The sequence below is a fragment of the Castor canadensis genome, chromosome 4 (genome assembly GCF_047511655.1).
Source record: "Castor canadensis chromosome 4, mCasCan1.hap1v2, whole genome shotgun sequence".
Taxonomy (NCBI): domain Eukaryota; kingdom Metazoa; phylum Chordata; class Mammalia; order Rodentia; family Castoridae; genus Castor; species Castor canadensis.
Window position 1 is genome coordinate 162,005,867 of NC_133389.1, and position 22,912 is coordinate 162,028,778.

At 34.8% G+C, this 22,912-nt stretch overlaps 1 protein-coding gene across 2 annotated transcripts in view; it reads left to right on the forward strand.

Annotated features, from left to right (window-relative positions):
- Spag16 (sperm associated antigen 16) overlaps nt 1–22,912 on the forward strand; it is a 985,522-nt gene that overhangs the window by 84,393 nt on the left and 878,217 nt on the right. Inside the window, exon 10 of one of the 2 annotated variants that reach the window (XM_074071655.1) lies at nt 4,623–7,557. The exons of the other annotated variant lie outside the window; for it this stretch is intronic. Within the exon in view, the coding sequence (XP_073927756.1) occupies nt 4,623–4,643 (21 nt within the window). The 3' untranslated portion in view covers nt 4,644–7,557. Of the gene's footprint in view, nt 1–4,622; nt 7,558–22,912 lie in introns of those variants that run through there. 2 annotated transcript variants of the gene reach the window in all.

Sequence of the window (22,912 nt, forward strand, 5' to 3'; positions counted from 1 at the left end):
GTAAATGATCTTTAATTTTTAATGCTATTTTCTGTTTTGTTTTAAATGCAACATAAATCCACTGAATAGAAGTCTTTTAAAGGCTTCTTGCTCATTACTTTTTAACCATTTTAATCATTTCATTATGTAATGGTAGAAAAATTAGGCAATAGTTTTCTCTGATAGTATAGTTTACCTAGTTCAGATTATATACAAATAGAAATATGGAGATCAGAGAACTATGGTGGGTGAGTCTCATGCTCTAACATTTGCATTCTCCCTGTTAATTGTTGAAAGTGCTGTATGCTTATTGAAACTGTACACAATGCTCACTTCTATAGGTGCTTTTCTATGTTTTGATACAATTAATGAAAAATTATTATTTTTTACTTCTTGAGTAATTGGACTACAGACGTGCACCACTTTGCCTGGCTAAAACATGAATTCCTATTTAACATATTTCAAATAACATTTACCAGTGCTTTGATGAAATAGATTGTAGTTTAAATACCACCATATGAAAATGTGAAGAAGGAGAAAGTTTTCTTTGACTCTAGCATGATAGAGGGTGTCCTCATTTTTTACACCACACTTGTATGACAATGTATCATATAAGAGGTTTAATCCACTTCCATGCTGGTACCTTGCATAGTTGCTACAGTGAATTTAGTTACATTTAGTACAGTATTCCTGAATATCTCTAGGCAGTGGGCAGTGATTATTCCTTGCTACTCTGGCATCAACAAAGGATCTGAGTGCTATTTTGCCAGTAATTGTAAATATTGCCTTAGAATGTTATATCATTCTATTTCTCACATATAAAGACCATAAGTTAATAAATTACTTTCACATTTTTTCAGAGTTTGAAAATATGTAATGTCCAAAAGAGTGTACAATAATGTGCAAATGGGAATCTTCATGCTAATAATTTGAAAATAATGTTAACTATCTTCAGCAGTTGAAATAATTCCTTTAAAAACCCTGAGGACAGAGATTAACAAAGTATTTGTTCATAATATTGTACCTATTAAATACATTAGGATTAAGCCAATTTGTTTATAATTCTGTTCTGAGTAGAAAATTAAATAAATGGAAATACTTATATTACACTAAATCTATTCTGTTAACATATAGAGACCAAATGTGAATCAGAATAAAACAACAGATTCTGATTATTCTCAGGTTTTAAATGCTATTTATTATGAATTATACATATATAACCATGGATCATCTAGAAAACATAAAAATGAGATTGTAATAATGCTTAGGATTTACATTTTGAAAGCTAGTCATGACTATAGTATCTGTATTTTAAAATACCAATTTATAAAAAGTGAATTTATGAATTAAATATACCATAATTTAAAACAAACATGTTCAATTAATATTTGCTTAATTGAAACATATCATGTGTATATTTGACTGTGACATATAAATTAAATTTATATAACATCAAGTTATGAAGGATAATATACGTAGTCTTCCGCAACTTGCTTTGTTGATATGGTGTTTTGTTCTAACATTCTTCCATGTTGCTATCTGTAGTTGTAGTTAATTTTATAATATTTTTCTCTTCTGCTATTAAAGGGTGTTTGGGTTGCTTTAATAGTCTTAGTGTAATAAACAGCTGCCCTGAATATTATTGTACACCTCTTTCTGTACACCTGGGTAATACTTTCTGTAGTACATTAACCCAGAGTGGATTTAGGAATGGGATTTTACTACATCATATCATATTCTTTTTAAACCAGTTGTACATATTTACAAACCCGCACACCAAATTCCTAATATTCTACATCCTTTTCAGCAGTCAGTATAATCAGGGTTTTTGATTTTTGCCAATATAATGAGTAAAATATGTTACCTTGGCAGGTCTTAATTTCCATTTTTCCGACTAAGTGGAGCATGTACTTTTTGACTAATGGAAATTTATATGTTAACTTCTGTAGAATAATAATTCATAATTCTTTTTACCCATTTTTCTATTAGATTGCTGGTCTTTGAAGTATATTTGAAATCTATATTTGACACTAATTTCTTGTTTTATGGAATTTTTTTTTGCAGTACTTGGGATTGAACTCATGGTCTCTCTATCACTTGAGTCACACCCCAATTCTTTTGCTTTTAGTTTATTTTCAGATGGGATCTAATGCTTTTGCCAGGTCTGGCCTTAGACAACTCTCCTCAGTCCTCTGCCTCCCATGTGACTGGGATTGCAGGTGTGTACCACCATTACCTGGCTTATTTTTGAGATAGGATCTCCCTAACTTTTGCCAGGACTAACCTCATATACAATCCTCTTATGTCCACCTCCTAAGTAGATGGGATTACAGGGATGTGCCACCATATCCGTCTCTACTTACATTATTTTTAATGAATACAGATTCTTAAAGTAGTCAAGTTTATCAGTACTTATACTTACTGCCATTTGCATAAGAAATATTTTCTTACCCCAAACCTTTTCTTATCCCAATGTCAAAATACTATACTTATGTATTTCTTTTTAGCATTTTAGTTTATTGTTTTCCTTTATCAAGTAATTTAGTATATAATTTCTGAAAACACGTTCTTTTACTTAAGCACAATATAATTATTTAAACCAAGAAATTAACATTAATACAATGCTTTTATTTAATCTACAGAATCTATTTAAAATTTTCTGTGTTCCACTGTGTCCGTGTTTTCTTAATCTAAATTCTTTATTTCGAGATAGTTCAGATTCACAAACAGTTGTAACATTTACCCAGTTTTCCCCAACAGTAATGTGTTGCAAAATTCTAGTACAATAGTGCAGCTAGAATTGAGATTGACACAAACAAGGTGTGGAATGGTTACATCACATTAAGGATCCGTGGTGTTGCTCCTTTACAGCTCTTACCATCTTCAGTCAAGCTCTTTCCCCCAGCTCTAACTCCATGCAACCACCTGTCTGTTCCCAATTTCTAGAATTTCTTCATTCTGAGATTGTCACTAGTGTGGACTCACACAGTATTTGACTCTCAGGAGTTGGCCATTATGTTAAGCATAATTCCATTGAGATTTGGTCTGCTCTGTGTAGGTCAATAGTTTCTTTTTTTTTTTTTAATTGCCGAATAGTTGTCAATTATTTAAAAAAAATTTGGTAAAATTTACTGATACAGCCACTTGATTTTGAGGATTATCTTTATGGAGTGTATTTAAGTTACAAATTTAATTTCTTTAATGCTTATAGCCTATTCAGGTTATTGCATTTTAGTTAAGTTTTGATAATTTCTGTTTTTTGAGGGATTATCCCATTTCTTCTAGATTGTTAAATTTCTGAGCACAAAAAGTATTTTTTGTAGCACTTATCTTTTTAATGATTGCAGGATCTGTAGAGATATCTGGTTTCATTCTTAAAACTTGAGATTTTTGTCTTATCTCATTTTGAACTTTTTGTTAATCTTATTGGAAGTTTATCAATCTAACTAAATTTTTCAAAGTATACGATTTTTGTTCCATTAAACTTCTCTATTGTTTTCCTGTTTTTCACTGATTTTGGCTTTGAACTTTACTTCTTTTAATTTTGTGTTTATTCTGTTCTTTTTCTCTTTGAAATTGATTTTAATGTATAATGTAGTAGGAATTCAGTTTTACTTTGTTTCATTTATATAATTACTTGTTCAGTACAATTTATCATATTCTTCTTTTCACTGTGAACTACAGTACAGGTCTACCATTTAACTAGTTTCTACTTGTTGGTCAGTTTTTTGTCTCTGTGACGAATACCTGAGAGAGAAAGTTTAAAAGGAGAAAAGACTGGCCCATGGTTCCAGAGGTTTTGGTCTCCGCATTCTCCATTGTTTCTGGACTTGTGGAAAGGCAGAGCATCATGGTGAAAGTACTCTGGAACAGAGCAGCCAGGATCCTGGGAGAGACCAAGAGGGGCCCAGGACAAGACAGCCCCTTAGGACATGCCCCCAGTGACCTGCTTCCTCTATCTAGACTCACCCTTATGAAGTTTACATCACCTCTCAGTAATGCCATCAAATTATGAATTTATCAGTAAATGATTGGTTAAGTCAGAGTCCTCATGATCCAATCACCTGTCATTGACTGGAGCTATGACCGGGGGGGGGGGGGGACGGACGGACCAGGCCCTCAACATAGCAGTCTGTGGAGATACTTTCTATTTAAACCATAACACCATGTTTACATAAGTTTGCTGTGGACTTTCCTTTGGTGAGTTTGCTCACTTCTATGGCACTACCACACTTTTAAAATTATTCTAGTTTTTAAAAAGTTTGGATATCTTAATTCTCTCAACTTTATTTTTAATCTTCAGAAGTGCTTTTGCTATTTGTATAATTTCCTATTTCTCTGTAAATTTAAAAATAACCTTACTAAATTCCTAGGGAATTTTTTTCCTTGTGATGTTTATTGGTATATCATTGGTTTTATAAATCAATATGGTGATTCTGGCATCTCCACAATATTGGGTCTTTAAATGCTATTTTGACTTTCTTTAAATGTCTTTTTATACATTTTTATAATTTTCTCTATACAGATCTTACAGGTTTTTGTGTTAAATGTAATTTTAAGTACCTTTAAATTTACTATTGTAAATGGTATGTTTTAAAATAAATAACTTGTTTCTTTCTTGGCTTCATGGCCTCCTTTAACAGAAAACAAGAGGGAGCTTATGAACTCAGTGCAAGATCAGCCCTCTGTGGAATTCCATGCCTCTGTCAGCAGGAATGGAGAGGGAACTCTCAAACTTGGAATAAGACCACACCTTTGCAGGGCGCCACTGGCAAGAGACAATAGAATAGAAAACTCAGATTGAGACCTTCTACCTACAAGACATCTTTCATTTTTTTTGTCCCAGGCAAATGGGAGATTCTGAGCTACCTGTTTTTCTGGGTTGTCTTTCTCTATTAATGCTGTCTTTCATTAACAGCCACACCCTTTGTCCATGTTCTTTTCACTCTTCATAAGGAGCTTAAGATTCCCAGGTCATCATTTATTGATAGAACTTTAATCTTCCCTATGTAATTTTTTCTGACCCAATCTCTCCTTCTTGTTTCCTGACTGCTCAAACATTTTGCACTTCATGGAACTCAAGATCAGTGAAAATAAAACCCTCTATATATCTTCTACTATGATGATTTCCTATGCTAATAGAAATCTAGCTTTCCCTTAGTAATGTTTCTTCTGTAGCTAGTGGGGTTCTGGTAATGTTTAACAATCAGCTCTTCAGAAAGATGAGAAAAAAACGAACCCTGGATTTATAGTTTTTTCCTGTTTCTCTCCTATAAATACATGATAGCCATTTAAGCCACAGTCTCATTTCACTGAATGAGGAGTTGGAAATTGATGTCCACCTTCAGCTTTTCCTGAGCTGAGCCAGCTGTAGCATACTATGTCTCAGAGCACATAAGGGGATCTGTTGTTTCTACTCAATCATGGCATTGGACCAAGAACTCAGGTAAATATTCCTTTTGTTTCTCACTGCTGCTTTCAGTTTCCCTCCTTCCCTTCTTCATGAACATAACATTCCTTGAATCTCACTGTGATCAGATTATCCCCTTTACTATACTTTTTGTTTTATTATAGGCACCTCTTCTCTGGTTATTTTTGTAAATAAAAAAAAAAAATCCCTGTGACCTTGTCACTCTTAAAAATGATTCCTTCCATAATACTTCATAATTTAAATGGTGACATGGATGATGTTTCTAAACATCTTGGGCTTTTGTTTCCTTGACATCCTCTCCTCCAGTGATCCTGTTCTCCATTCATTCTTAGCCAGTCACTTTCACGATTATTTCTTAGACGTTGTTATTGCCAGCAACTACAAGTATTCTTCATTTCCTATACTGTTTGCTCCTTATCTTCCCAAACAATGCATGTTGAAATATTCTAGTGCTCAATTCTTTGACCTCTCCTGTTACCACATAGGTGTGATGTGGCTTTAAATTCTACTTATATGTTAAAAACTTCTCAATTTATGGTATGTACCTAGATCTCTTCTCTGAACTCTCATTTTATATATTGAACTGCCTACTTAACATCTGCAGTTAGATACTGATTTCCCCACTACAACTGTGTCTCATGTAATTTTTTTTGTCTTAACAGAAACATTCTTCTAGTTACTTAGCCATAAAACCTCTGGAGATATCATTCATTTTTCTTTCTCTCATATCTCATGTTTGATATGAAAAGGAATAATTTTAGTTTTATCTTTGAAAAAGAGCTATACTTCTTTTTTTTTTTTTCTCACCAGCAGTGAGCATTGCTCTTTTTTATTTTTGACCCTCATATCTGTCTTGGATTATTGCAAAATCTTCTAAACTAGTCTCTGCTTTTGTTTTTGTTTCCTCTATATACTGGAGCCAGTGTCCTTCTTAAATATGCCTATTCATGACCCTTCTCTGAAAAATTCTCAGGAGCTTATCTTACCCAGAGTCACAGGGTAAGTAATCATAACCTCTGAGACCTTACTTGGTCTGGTTTCCTTTTACCTCTTTGCCTTTGTCTTCTGTGAGTCTCCCATCTTCTACTCAATTGCTGCCACACTAGTCTTCTGTTGGTTCTTAGAACATTCTAGAATTGCTGCAAGGCTCCTCTTCCCCCTAGAATGTAAGCTCCATGAGAGTAGGGATATTTATCTTTTCATTTTTTAAAATTCAAAGTGCAGAAAACATATCTGGCAAATGTTATTTCAGAAATACTGGTATTTGTGTGAATTCATAAATGAAAAAGTGTGTTTTGTTTGTTGCTGTTCTAGGACATGCATTTGTTTGCTATGAATTGAGGTGAAAGAGTGATTTGCTAAACTCCATAGTTTGTAGGTTTGGGGGATTTTCTTTGTGAGTAATGATATCATCTATGAACATGATTTTTTATTTCCTAATCCTGGAAAAATTTGTTTTCTTTATTGTTATATTTTACCTAAGACCTGTAGAAAGTCATAAATTGAAGTTATTAAAATAGGTTTTCTTATCGTGCTTATAAATTTAAAGGAAATTCTTTGGTGCTCAACACAAAGAACGATATTTGTTGTTTTTGAAAGATATTCTTTATTAGGTTAAAAAAAAAACCTTTCCCATCACATTGGCTAAATTTGTGTTTCATTATGAGCATGTTTATTTTTTATAATAAATGAATGCTAGACTTTTCGTGTTTAAGTGTTAGGATTTTATTTCATCATGATTGAGTTTTGCGTTTCTGTTTCTGAGAGTTTTCTCCATTAATATTTTAATATGTTAAATGTCATTATGAATTTTCTAAAGAAAACATTCTCTTCTATTTTTAGACTAAAACAAACTGATGCCTCATGTGTTATTTTATTTCTATATAACTGGATCTACTTTGTCAATTTTTATTGGGATGATTGCTTCTATGTCATGAAGAAAATTGGTCTTTAATTTCCCTAAAGTCATTGTCTTTTTATAATTTTGGAATAACTGAATAAAATGGGTAAAGATTCCTCCTTTTCTTTGGAAGAGTTTATATACTATGGAAGACCTGTTTCTTAAATATATAGTAGAAATCATCTTTAAAGCTAACTGGAACTGTCACATACTTATGAGAAGATTTTACACTATGGCTTCTGATTTCTTTTTAATATAATAAAACTATAAAAAGACTGTTTCTGGATCAATTTTGTAAATTATAAAGTGATATGATTGTATGAATTTGACTATTTTGTCTGAATTTTAAATTTATTAACTTATAGGTATTTATCATAATTTTGTTATCTTTCAAATCACTCATAATTACATTTTCTTTTTACTTGTGAATTCTATTTCTCTTCTCTTTCAACAGTTTTTCTGTCCCATCTCATTTCTTTTCAGTCTACCTGGAATATATGAATTTTATTGGTATTTTTGAAGAAAATTTTTGAGTTTTATGATTTTCTCTTTTGCTTAGTTTGGCTTTTTCATTACTTCATCCTTTTTTTGCTTTGATTTCCTTTCGCCTACAGCTGTTGGGTTTATTCTTTCTTTTCTCAGCTTCATATGTTCAATACATAGCTAATTTTTTTTGCCTTTAAATTCTTCTAAGTACTTAATATTATAAATTTGTCCCTATATACTGTTTAAACTGCATTGCATAGATTTATGTGTAGCACTTAAATTTTTTGCTTAATTTTATTCTAAGATTTCTTTTATGATTTAGTCTTTGCCCCATCATTTATTTAGAGGGCATTTTCAAATGCCCATATGTATGGGCTTTGGGTTATCTTCTTTTTGATTATTATTTATTTGTAGTTGAAATAAATCATGGTTGGGGACATGGATTGTAGCTGGGAATGCAGTCAGACACCCATATTTCTCAGCTTCATTTTCACTCAAATGTGAAACTAAATTAAGCCATGAAACTAAATTAAGTTTAGAAAATGTGCTCTTAATTGGTATGTGCCTGTGTATTTGCTTTTCAGAAATATGTTCTCATTGATCCCTCCTTTAAAGTAAGGATACTATTTCCTTGATCACTGATGTAAAACTTGGTCATGCAGTATTTTGTCCAATGATAATTTAAGAAATTAAACACAGCCAAAAACTTGTTATGTACTTGCATATACAGGTTTGCTCCTTTGTGCCTCTACCATGTCTCATTGAGCCTTTGACTCAATGAGAGATAGGAAGATCAGTGCTGTGATTTTCTCTTTTGGATACATAACTAATTATTTTTTGGCCTCTTTATTCTTCTAAGTACTTAATATTATAAATTTGTCCTTATATACTGTTTAAACTGCATTGCATAGTTTTATGTGTAGCACTTAACTGGGCCTAGTCCATGTTAATCAATCTCTATCAATGCACAACTTGGATAAATGGTTTTTATTCTATTCCACTGAGCTATTGCAGTTGCTTATTAAATGTAATTTACTGATACCTAAGTAGGACCAAGGCCTAGACCTAAAAGCAATGTCAGGCTTGAATTGCTTCATGTGCATTTTCCTTCAATGTGTTTTGGAACAAAGATATGCCTGTAACCCATCCTTGACCATGTAGACAAGGACAGTGTCCTATGGAGTGGAAGACCAAACAAGGGAAGGAATCCTAATCCATAGTGCTCTTTCTGTGTATCAACTTTGACCGCTTACCTTTAAGTGAGTGCATATATGTTTAGAATCAGTATATAAAACAGATGATTGAAACATTTGTCATTTTGTAGTAACCAAGTCTATATTCTGTTTTTTAAATTTTTATATGCGATGTATTTAAATAAATTCAGTTGGTATATTTTACATACATTTTTTCAACAAGTGATTATACAATGTGCCTTAAAGCAGTTTTGAATACATTTTTATAAAATTGATTTTTCACTTAGCAACATATCAGAAGAATTACCTATGGAATTAAATACATTTGTTTAGAAACATCAGATTCAGTGTCCTTACAATGTTTCATTAAGCTGTGCTCATACCTTTGATTATTTACATGGGGTAAGTTAAGAATTGAACTATTAGATCAAAGAGTACAAAGTATTTATTGTATTATTTATTTCCAAAGGTGAAGTATAAAGACTTTTCCTTTAAGAAGCTTCTTGTCTCATTCACTTTTTTCTGTGCACTTGTCACTTTTTTACCTGTACTTCTCTTTTTCTAATAATGTTTTGTGATATATATTTTACTATACCTGCTACATCATCTTTTTTAATTAGTATTTTCCTCATACATCTTTTTCCCTCCTTTTATTTTCAGCATTTTTGTGCCATCTTAGCTGTTATCACAAAATAATGAGCCTCAGTTTTACTCAGGTTCTAGTTATTTTTAGTGGGATGATCCTTCTGTGTATGTAGTCACACATTCCTGGAATCAAAAGTTCATTATTTAATTTTAGCAATTATATTTTCATTTTACTTGTCTTCTTAGAGAATAAAAGCAAATCATTATCCATTTTAATCTATGGAGTGAAATCATGACAGATTTAAATGCTTTATTTGAAATTAAAGTATTTCCTATTTTATATTCAGTGGATAAACCTTACTTTTATTTAGCTTAGTTTCTTATAGATAGGATGAAAGAAAGAAAAAGGTAAGTTTGGAAAATACCTTTATTTGGACTGTAGGAGGTGAAATAAAGTCAAAAGAGATTTATATTGAATAATAAAAAAGTTGTGAGGCAAGTTAAAATTATAGGTACTCAAAAGGGAGGTTGTCTTAGGTTCAGTTTCTTTTAACTAGTAACAACAAAAGCAGCAATGGATTAGTTCACATACATTTTCTCATCCTTCTCAATAGTGTTCTGTTTTCTAAAAATGTTTCTACTTTTAGCATTAACTAGATAGTGGAGGTTGGTCATAGAAGAAAAGTCTTATAAACAGTTTGCACTTACTTCTTGCTTATCATAAACTCGTTCAGTACGTGTGGCGAGGGAAGTTGTGGGTAGGGGGAATTAAGAAGGAAGATGGAAGAATCCTAGTTTTGAGGATTTCGCATGCTACATCAAGTAGATTTTATACCCAGGAAGAAAATTCATCCATCTCACTTAATTCTAAGCTGTTAAATTTGGAATGTTAGTGCATATATACTAATTGAGAGCTGAAGTAATGTTACGAAATTTTATTTAGCCAAATGTTAATTTTCATTATTTGTACTTAGGTATTTTAGGAGGTGTCTCGTGAACCAAAAGGAGTCAAAGTGTTGAATTTTAATTAACAAAACACATATTTATACTTTTCTTTACTAGGATGAAGACCATAACCATATTATAGAGGAAAATTTGGGCTTAGAAATCTCATAGATTTAGGCACTTTTATTCTAAGCACCTCATGTAACTTATGGGTCAAAATCTTATCATCTGTAGGATCTCAATAAATTTTCTCATATTTTTCACAAGTAAGTTACTTGTTTTTTATTTTGGCTTTTCACGTCCCATTAGATCTTTACCCCCGTCTCACTCTCTTGTTGCATAACAGCTAAAGGCTAAGCCATGACACTGATCCCATTATCACTGGAACAATGAAGAATAAAAAAATTGAACCAATATAGTATAAATTTTAGAGTAATAGAAGAATGTCTTTTTAGTTGTTGAGAAAGCTATTCTAAACTTATTTATTTTTAAATATTTATTTAAAAGGTTTGCTTTCAAGTCAGGTGCTTATAGCAGCTAATTGGTATATAATTAAGGTTTCTGAGAGATTAGGTGAATCAGTTTAGAATGGCTAAATTGATAGCTAAAAAGATAGCAAGGAAAGCTAACAAGAAAATGTGCTACCATACCTCATCCCTCAGCATTATGGATGTGACTACATTATCGTTATACTTGGCTATCACAGCACAAGCACACACTTTTACTTGTTTTCCATCTGATAGTGTTGGGTATCTGCTATAACCACATTATCAGTTCTCTGGGATGTTTCAAACTGCAGGGTTGTGGCAGATTGATCAGAAGCCTGGATTTGGAGGAATAGAAGTACTGGTCTTTTTTTTCTTTTTAACCACAGGATCATTCATCTTTAGTTAACTATAATCTTGATATTTAACTCTGTGCCAGAAAATATAAAGGAATAGCTAACTGTGCTTTCTCATTTCTTTTATAACTCTTCAAAGAAGCATGGGACTGTTATGTTTTATAATTTATTTTAGCTTCTCTCTTTCTTTGTAGCAATTAGAAAACATCAAATGCAAACTATGTATTGTAGGTACTCTTCAGAGATAGACCTTTTAATGAATCAGCAATCACACTGCTGTATTCTCTCTCGGTATTCACACTGTTATGGATCTGAGTGACCAATGGAATACAGTAGAGTTGATGCTACAGGATTCTGAGGCTAAGTCATAAAAAGGATTATAATTTTTGCCTTGGTCTCTTAAACACTCAGGTGGAAATCAGATATCATGTAACAAGCTTAATGTGTGTTTTAATGCAGTTTATCTAAGAAATTATCTGAAAATTTCAAAATAAATTTAAGATTAGTCTGCATATTAATTTGGCTTTTTCACTATAGAATATTTGTAAATCTCAGTTCCTTATGCACAAAAATCCATTTAATATTTTTAAATTTTAGTTTAACTTATACCTTGAATGCAAGTTTCAAATCATGGTATTGTTATGGTAATTTTAGATTATGACTTTTGAGTTTTCAAATTTTCATTTTAAAACCAGGAAATGAAAAGCTAGGCATGGTAGTACACATCTGTAATTTCAGCACTGGGTGCTATGAGACAGGAAGATCCTGAGTTTGAGCCCACCCTGGGATATATAGTGAGTTCTAGGCCAACCTGGCTACCTAGTAAGACTCTGCATGGCAATAAATAAAGCAAACACAGTTCCTGCCCATCTTTACCATTGACTCTAAGCCTTAGATCTAGAACTTGAGAAGGAATAATTTCATAGCAATTGTAAAAACTTTTCTGATGAAGGAAGTATAGTGTGTTAAAGGAGCACAGAGAAACATGGTGATTCATCTTGATTTTGAGCCATCCCCAAAGGTTTTCTGCAGAAAGTGACAGCTAAACTACAGCCTGATGGGATAAGTTGGAGCAAGCCAGGAAGAGGATAAGGAGAGTCTCTGCCAGCATGTACAAAAACCTAGAGGTCAGCCTAAAAATTTTTCATTGCAGCTGGGGAATCATGCAAGGAGTGTGTAGTATTGAAAGCTGACCTGGGCCAGGCTGTAGAAGCCCTCTGAAGCCAAGCTTGGGAACCCAGGCTTCATCCTAAAGTACTCCCCACTGAGCTTTGAAGTTTTGTGCCAGAAAAGATCATTTTTTAGATCATAGGAAATGAAGTGGAACAAAATTGGAAGCCATGATATCAGGGTAGGAGAAATGCAACAAACTAACTAGGTGAAAGATGGGAACAGGTTGGTTAAGAAACTGTAAGAATGAAGAAGATTTGACAGATTAGGTACTATAAGGCAAATTGGTAGGTCTTGGTAGTTGATTATCTGTATAATATGTGAATGAGAGACAGGAGACTCCAAATGTTTTGTCTTAAATAGTCATTGGTATAGAAGATGTAAGCTTAGGGGAAGGGTTTAGAGGAAAGATCATTAGTTGGCTTATAAAATGATGAAATTTGGACATCTGTGGGACATCTGAGTAAAGCTATCCAGTTGACTATGCACATGGTACTACTGTTCAGTAAAAACTCACCTCATGATCTGTGTGGTAGGAGGAAAGGAAGGGCATCAGATTACTGCAAAAGTGACAAGTTTCCAAGATGGTGACTAGAGGGAGGAAGCAGATAGCGTGAGCTCCATAAAGCAAAAATCTTGCTGAGATGCTAGAGACACACCTGGCAGGAAAAACCACCAAGAAGAAGCAAAACTCCAACACCCCCAAGCCCCCAGCCCATACATATCTTCCCAATGCCACAATATATGGGGAAACCAGGAGGGCTCCCGTGCCTTCAGATGCTGGCTCCTAACCTGCTGGGGAGATGCAGACCAACAGGTGAGCAAATAAATGGCACACAGTGTCCCCACAGACACCTCTGGGATAAACCAGCATAGCCCCCTGGACAGCCTGACCCCCACCCCGGGAAAAAAACTGAATAAAAAACAGGGAACTGAAAAGGACATGTAACGAAAAGGGCAGGGTGCCTGGAGCTCCGGAGAGTGGGGGAAGGGCAGTCCCCATGAGAACTTTAAGTAAACAAGCCTGACAGAGAAGTTGAGCTTGGCAGCTCCTCCCAGCAAGCTTTGAGTGGACAAGGCTTGCAACAGTGGCTGACTTGTGGCATGCTCAGCTGGAGAGTAGGGGAAGGGCAATTCCCCTTGTGAACACTAAATAAACAAAGCCTGCAACTTAGCTGGCTGGTAGAACTCTACACTGGAGGAAAGGGGAGGGGCAGGCACCCAGGAGAACTCTAAATAAACAAAGCCTGCTGGAGTAGGTGGGGTGATGGCTCCCCTCAGTGAACTGCAATAAATAAAGCCTGCAGCAGCAGCTGGCTGACAGTAGGTGGCAGGTGAGTGGCAGCCTGAAACAGGGCATATAGCTGTTCACAAAGCTGACTCCTGACCCAACCACCTGGAGAGACAACCACAGTGTTACTGATTAAATACCGACACCAGGACTGGATGGTGATAGAGCAACACTAGAACTACTAAGACTGAAGCGTCATGGTTTATGGACCTGAAATTTTTATTCTTTTATAGATTTATATATCTTTTCTATTTTTTTATTTTTATTTTTTTACTATTATTATTATTTTCCTTTGGTGAGACAATGACAGAACTACTACTCAAACACCAACACCAGGGCTGGATGCTGAAGGAGTAACACCAGAACTATTAAGACTGAAACTTTATTGCATTTGAACCTGGGATTTTTTTTTCTTCTTTTTTCTTTTTCTCTCTTCTTTTTTCTTTTTTCTGTGTCTCTCAAATGCTTGTTTAGTTTACTGTTGATTAGTACACAACTACTCCCTGTTTATTTCTTTAGCTTTCTGTTTTTCTTTTTTCTTTTCCTTCTTTGCTTTCTTTCTCCTCTTACCCTTCTATTCCAGATATCATTATTTTTACTATTACAAGCTAGATAATACTAAATTACACACAGTACAGGGACAGTAACAGCACCAGGTGGAAAGATGGGAAAAATGGAAAAAGGGTGGAAACCATTTTACCCCCAGTAACAAATTAGTACAGAAACCAGAGGGAAATGAAGGAAACAGATACCCAGATCCAGACTCCAACAAAACAAAGATAAACTATGCCAAAGAATTCAATGAAGCCCACAAGAACATTCTGAAAGAAGAAATCCTGCAAGTAATGAGAATTTTATAGAGATGATACTGTATATGGTCAATCAAAATGTACAGGAGAAACTCAAGAAATTCCAAGACAACAAAAACAGAGAATTTCAGAAAGCACAAGAACAAATAAAAGAAACTATAGAAGCACTGTATAAACACCAAAGTGAAACAAAGAACACCATAAATAGAGAGATAAATGAACTCAGGATGAAAATTGACAATATTAAAGAGGAAGTGACTCATGATATGGAAAACCTCAGAAAAAAGAACAAAACAGAAATACAAAACAAAATGGAAGGCCACTCCAGCAGACTAGAGCAAGCAGAAGACAGAATTTCAGAACTTGAAGATGAAATGGTGATTAAAGGAAAACTGAAGAACTACTAGCAAGACAACTCAAGACCTGTGAAAGGAATATGCAAGAATTCACCGACCCCATCAAAAGACCAAACCTGAGAATCATGGGCATTGAAGAAGGAGAAGAGGTGCAAGCAAAAGGAATTTGTAATATATTCAACAAAATAATAAAAATTCCCAAATCGAGACAAAACTATGCCCATTCAGGTACAGGAAGCCTCCAAGACACCAAACAGACTTGACCAAGATAGAACTACCCCACAACATATTATCATTAAAACAACAAGCTCAGAGAATAGAGAAAGAATACTGAAGGCTGTGAGAGAGAAAAAACAACATACAAAGGTAAACCCATCAAAATCAAAGCACATTTCTCAACAGAAAACTTAAAAGCAAGAAGAGCATGGGGTGAGGTCTTCTGGGCACTAAATGAAAATAACTTCAACCCTAGGATACTCTACCTAGAAAAAGTATCATTCAAAATAGATAGAGCAACAAAAGTCTTTCATGATAAGCAGAAACTAAAACAATATATGATCACCAAAGCACTATTATAAAAGATTCTTCAAGGAATTCTGTACACAGAAAGTGAAAGACAACAAAACCATGAAAGGATAGGCAATACCAAACGACAGGAGAAGAAAAGGCAAGAAAGTAGAGAGTACCATCGATTTAGCTGCACACAATCAAACCTTTAAGTACCTAAGACAACTAAATGACAGGAATCACTACATTACCTATCAATACTAACACTGAATGTTAATGGACTTAATTACCCCATCAAAAGACACCGCTTGACAAACTGGATTAAAAAGGAAGATCCAACAATGTATTGCTTACAGGAGGCACATCTCATTGATAGAAATAAGCATAGGCTTAAGGTGAAAGGCTGGAAGAAGATTTACCAAGTCAATAGTCCCTGAAAACAGGCAGGAGTAGCAATACTTATCTTGGACAAAGTAGACTTCAAACCTACATTGATCAAATGAAATAAAGAAGGACATTCCATACTAACAAAAGGGGAAATGCACCAAAAGGAAATAACAATTATCAACCTATGTGCACCCAACGTCAACACACCCAGTTTCATCAAACATACTCTGAAGGACCTAAAAACATACATAGACTCCAACACAGTGGTAGTGGGAGACTTTAATACCCCCCTATCACCAAAAGATGGTCATCCAAATGAAAAATCAATAAAGAAATCATAGATCTAAATCATACCATAGATCAAATGGACCTAGTTGATGTCTACAAAACATTTCATCCAACTTCTACACAATATACATTCTTCTCAGCAGCCCATGGAACCTTCTCCAAAATTGATCATATGCTAGGGCACAAAGCAAGCCTCAGCAAATATAAGAAAATAATACCATGCATTCTAGCTAATTACAATGTATTAAAACTAGAACTCAACAACAAAAATAATAGGAAAAAACATGCAAAGAGTTGGAAACTGAACAACACATTGCTCAATGATCAAGTATCATGCAATAAAAACAGCATGGTGCTAGCACAAAAACAGACATGAGGACAAGTGGAACAGAATAGAGGACCTGGATATGAAGCCACACAACTATACCCAACTTATTTTTGACAAAGGCTCTAAAGGTATAAAATGGAGACAGCCTCTTCAACAAAAGCTGTTCGGAAAACTGGTTATCAGTCTGCAAAAAACTGAAACTAGATCCATGTTGTTCATCCTGTAGTAGTATCAACTCAAAATGGATCAAGGACCTTAACATCAGACCCCAAACTCTAAAGTTGGTACAGGAAAGAGTAGGAAACACTTTGGAAGTAATAGGTATAGGCAAGGACTTTCTCAATGGAACACCAGCAGCTCAGCAACTAAGAGAAAGTATAGACAAATGGGACCTTATAAAACTAAAAAGCTTCTGCTCAACAAAAGAAATGGTCTCTAAACTGAAGAGACCACCCACAGAGTGGGAGAAAATATTTGCCAGCTACACATCAGACAAAGGACTGATAACCAGAATATACAGGGAACTTTAAAAACTAAACTCTCTCAAAATCAATGAACCAATAAATGGGCAAGTGAATTAAACAGAACTTGCCCAAAAGAAGAAATCCAAATGGCCAAAAAACACATGAAAAAATGCTCACCATCTCTAGGCATAAAGGAAATGTAAATCAAAACCACACTAAGATTCCACTTCACCCGTGTGAGAATAGCCATCATTAGAAACACCACCACCAACAGGTGTTGGTGAGGATGTGGGGAAAAAGGAACCCTTGTACACTGCTAGTAGGAATGCAAATTAGTACAACCACTCTGGAAAAACATTTGGAGGCTTCTTAAAAATCTAAACATAGATCTACCATATGATCCAGCAATCCCGCTCCTGGGGATATACCCAAAGGAATGTGACACAGTTTACTCCAGAGGCACTTGCACACCCATGTTTATTGCAGTGCTATTCACAATAGCCAAGTTATGGAAACAACCAGGATGCCCCAGTACTGATGAATGGATCAAGAAAATGTGGTATTTATACACAATAGAATTTTATGCAGCCATGAAGAATAATGAAATCTTATCATTCACGAGTAAATGGATGGAACTGGAGAACATCATCCTGAGTGAGGTTAGCCAGGCTCAGAAGACCAATAATTGAATGTTTTCCCTCATATGTGGACTTTAGATCAAGGGCAAATGCAGCAAGGGGGTTGGACTTTGGTCACATGATAAGGTGAGAGCACCCAGGGAGGTATGAGGATAGGTAAGAAACCTAAAAAACATGATAGCATCTGAGGTCCTCAATACAAAGGAACTAATGCAGAACCTTTAAGGCGACAGAGGCCAATAGAAGAAGGGGTCCAGGAACTAGAGAAAAGGTTAGTTCGAGAAGAATCAACTTAGAATGTAACACATGTATGTGAAAGCAATGCAAAGGAATCTCCCTGTATAGCTATCCTTGTCTCAACTAGCAAAAACCTTTGGTCCTTCTTATTATTGTTTATACTCTCTCTTCAACAAAATTAGAGATAAGGGCAAAACAGTTTCTGCCTGGAAGCGAGGGGCTAGGAGGGAAAAGGGGGGTTGGTGGGAAAGGGAGGGTGCAGGGGGAATGAGGGAGATATGACCCAAACACTGAATGCACAAATGAATTAAAGATTTAAAAAAATAGGGTCTATAGATGGGAGCCTGGTTTCAGTTGAGGCAGGAAGCTGAAGCCGTGCTTTGCAAAGATGTTAAGGACATAGAGGAGTTGGCTAACCATAAAATAGGAATATCTGATAATGCAGTGGCAAGAAGTGATCACAACATGGAGCCATGTGAAGATGAAATGATGAGAGCCAATACAAGTCCAGAAGATATACACATTTTGAGTGTAACCCAATGGGCAGGGCATGATGTGTAGTGAGTTACTGGCTTGACATTGCCAAAAAGAATGTATGTATTAGAGGAGCAGACTTCAAATGGAGCTTAAATCTCTCTCTCTCTCTCTCTCTCTCTCTCTCTCTCTCTCTCTCTCTCTCATACATGCACACATTGTCAGGAAATTATATGCTGACATTTGCACACATTCTCAGAGTGTACCAGGGAGAATAGGAGGAAGATCTTTCTATGATTGTGTGATGAGTCTCAGAGCTGGTGTTCCAGTAGTTAGAAACCTGATTTAAGAGTCAAAGTAGGTCATAGGCCAAATTGGTCAGTAGAAATCCAGATCAGCTTTAACTAAACATTTTCCCAGAGCATGTGACCCTACTTTTGGTGTTTTAGTCAGTATTACTTGACATTCTTTTTCATACGAAAGCACTCAGATAAATATTTGTATGGCTTATCTTGGTAAATGGACAAAGCTTTTCCTTGATGGACAAGAACAACCCTTGGACTCCAATGGTCCTAGGTTTGTCCTGGCAACACTGGGAGGGCTAAAGTGCAGTGTTTTGAATTGTTTTATGAAATGGTCAGTTGGGTATAGCTGAAAGAGGAGAAAGGGAAAAGGCTCAGGAGAACAAAATTCATCATATGCATGGTTCTAGAATTAGGAGGCACAATACACAGTATGGAATAGACTACAGGGTGGTCAGGAGTAGAAGACAGGGAGAAGGAAAAACTTTAAACTTTAAGCTAGCACCTTTATTAAAGTTTCTACTGGAAAGGCAAGACAGGGCAAAATGAACAATTTAAGACTAGCTATTTTGAATAAGTTTGGAGGGCTATAAGCAATAGAAGTGGTCCCTGGTGTTGTAGCAATGAGGATCCAATGATTAAGGCAAAGTAATATTGCTTTCTAAAGTATATGGGCTAAATTAAGGGCATGAAACTGTGGGTTGTTAACATGTTAAAGTCATGATCCTGGCTTGGGAACTTGATATTATCATGTTAAGTGAAGTAAGCCAGACTCAGGAACAAGGTCACATGTTTTCACTCATATGTGGAAGATAGACCTGAAAGATAAAATAAGTACACACACACACACACACACACACATATATATATATATATATATGAAATACATATATGATCATATAAACACACACACACACACATATATATATATATATATATATATATAAAGAGAGAGAGAGAATATATGATTGTAATTGTCTGAGGGTACTACAGGGAGACAGGTGAAGAAAAGAGAATGATAGTGAATAATATTTAAATGCATTGCATCTGTGTGTGAAGATAGTATAGTGCAATGCATTGTAAGTCATTGAATAATAAGGGAGCAGGACAATAGAGAAAGAGCAAGTAATGAAGGGGCTTACTCAGATTACAGTACAATATATATACGTGTGAAACACCAAGGAGAAACCCCCTTGAGCAATGAATATACACATAAAAAATGAAAGACAAGCAGGTAAAACAGGTCCTGTTTGGAGATGAGTACCAGTGGGAGGAAGAGAATAAATGGAGAGGGTGAAGGGGAGTGTATGTATTGTGCATACATGTATGAAAATTGGATAATGAAATCTGTTGAAATTGTTCAAAAAAAGCAGAGAGGGGAAATTAGGGAGAATGATGTAGGGGGTGGATTTAAGAAAGACACATTGTAAGCATATGCATAAATGTCAACCAACGAAACCCCTTGTACAATATATATATACATACATATATATATGTGATAACAAAAAATTTTAAAAAGAATGTAGAGTTAGCCCCAGGATATGACAAAACCTTATAATATACAAATATATATATATATATATATATATATGTATACACACATATGTAACTGCACATGCAAGGGACAATATTTTTGTTATAACACATTTGCAGCAAGTTAACTGGAAAGGCTTTCTCCGGGGAGATAAGGAACTGAACTGGGCAGTTATTTGTCCTCCAAATGCTTGGTCGTTCAGAGAACATAACACATTCATGCAATCAGATGGTTTACCCAGGTGATGCAGGTGATGAGTTCTAGGAGTTATATTAGCGTAGTTCTGTGAATGTTGAGAAGAAAAATGTACTTGCAGTGTTTCTGAAGTTCATACAAGATGAAAGTCCTTTCACATATGACTCTACGCACTTTCTGGAAGTATAAGTCACTTATGGCTCATGAATGCCATGCCCTCAGCATTTCTGACTTTGAGTCAGAGATGTTATAAATGCTAAGACTTCTGACATTTGCTTCATGATTTTTGCTTTCATATCTTCACAGTATCTCATACAGAGAAGAATGTAGCATTATATTTGAGAAATTACTTTTGTGAAATATACTTTGCATAGGGAAATAGACCTGTTTTCCTCTTTATGAACTACAGCGTTCTCAGTGTCATATTCAAATATTGAATGCTTATAACTTGCTTTATGAAAAAGTATGTTCCTGATGTTTTAGGTATAAATTAATTTTTATAAATTATAACAAAGTTTCTATAACTTAATTTTCAATATAAAATATTATATTTGAATCATAAAATACTTAGAAAATGTAGAAAAGCATAATGAAGAATTTATAAACCTATAATTCTACCTCTCTTATATAGTCATTTTTACCATTTGAATGAATTGGTTTCTATTTAGTTGACGATACACATTTATAAATACACACTATAAACACATGACTACACATGCATTTGCTTGTTTGGTTGTGGAAAAAATGAAACCATATTATGCATAACTTGGAAACTCATGCTTTTATAAATCATGTTTTCATATGGATAAGTACTTAATTTAAAGCTATCTTACCCCTACATTTCCTTCTATTTTTTCTTATTAGCAAAGACCAAAGTTTGAAATTCACTGTTCTTCACCTTTCAAGTTTTAGTGAAGAGACATGATACAGATGCACTAAAATGTTTTATATAAATAAATTTGATAACATTGTTAGTTCATGTACCCAATGTTTGATTTCCCTGTTACGGAGTGACTCATTGATAAATCAGACATGATATCCATCTTTGAGTTAAAACTTTGAGTTCTTGCATTACTTACAGTACTCTCCTCTATTTCAAATTACTAAAGCAATGTGGAAGCAATAATTCCTTTTAGTGGAAATTACAGTTTTTTTTACAGAGACTATATTATGAAATGTAGGTTCTTATAACTTCTTTTTTTCTTTTTTTGGCTATATAGGGACTTAAATTCAGGGTTTCCTATTTCTAGACAGTCACTGTGCCACCTGAGCCATGTCTCCAGGCCTTCTTATAACATTTTTGAGGCTATGCTGTCACAGAGGAAAAGGACAAAGTAATTTGCAGATGGTACATTATGTGGGTTTTTTCCCCCCCAAATTAGATTATTTTGTAATGCAGGACTGTTTTGTAGTCTGTTACTGAACATAGACAAGAAGGAAGTAACTTAACATTTTATTAATTTGTACTTCATACCAGGAACTGTATTTCATGCTTGAATTATATTATCTTATTTTAGTTTTGCAAATAACAATTTCTGTTTTAGAAATAAGCTCTGTAGTAGCCCGTGTTCTCTCTACAGATAGAACCAATCTAATATAGATATACATGGATATATGAAAGAGGATTTTTTTAAAGAGGGGAATTAGCTCACCCAAATATGGAGACTGAGAAATCTGAGAGTAGGCTATCTGTAAACTGAAGACCCTAGGATTCCGCTTGCATGGCTTAGTGGAGGTTCAAAGGCCAGAGAACTCGGGAGTGCTGAGAAGGTGCAGGTATGTCCTTGGAGTCCAAAGGCCAGAAAATTTGGAGTTCTGATGTCCAAAGGTAAGAGTATGAATGTAGTCCACCTCTAAGGAAGAGCGACCAGTTCGTCTTTGTTCTGTCTAGGCCCTTAGCCACTGGGATGGTGCCTGCCTACACTGAGGGTAGATTTCCTCACTTGGTTGACTCAGACTCACTTGCCAATCCCCTGTGGAAACACTGTCATAGACACATCTAAAATAATGCTTCATTAGTTATCCAGATATTCTTAACCCAGTCAAATTGACACCAAACATTAACCAGCACAAGTTCCTTTAAACAAAATAGAAGGAAATACAGAAATCTCCCCCTTATTCACAGAGGACACATTCTAAGACTCACAGTGGAGACTTGAAACTGAAAACAAACATTGCATCTCCATGACAGTCAGCCAGTCTCTTAACAGACACCACTAACCAAGTAACAGGCAGGCTGTGTAGACAGTGCAGTATATTCTGTGTGAATATGCATCCCAAAGGGATAATTCATGGTCTAGGCAAGGCAAAGTGAGATGGCATGAGATTTCATCACACTACTCAGAAAGACACACAACTTAAAACTTATAAATTATTTCTGAAATTTTCTATTTAATACTTTCAGACCACAGTTGAATGCAGGAAACAAACCAAGGAATGCAAAATTGCAGATAGAGGAACTACTTTACAAACTTACATAAACAATAGTTTCCATAGTATGTGAATACTTATTTTGTCTAATTATAAAATGTGTAAGAACTGTACATGTATATAAGTATACATATTTAGTTAG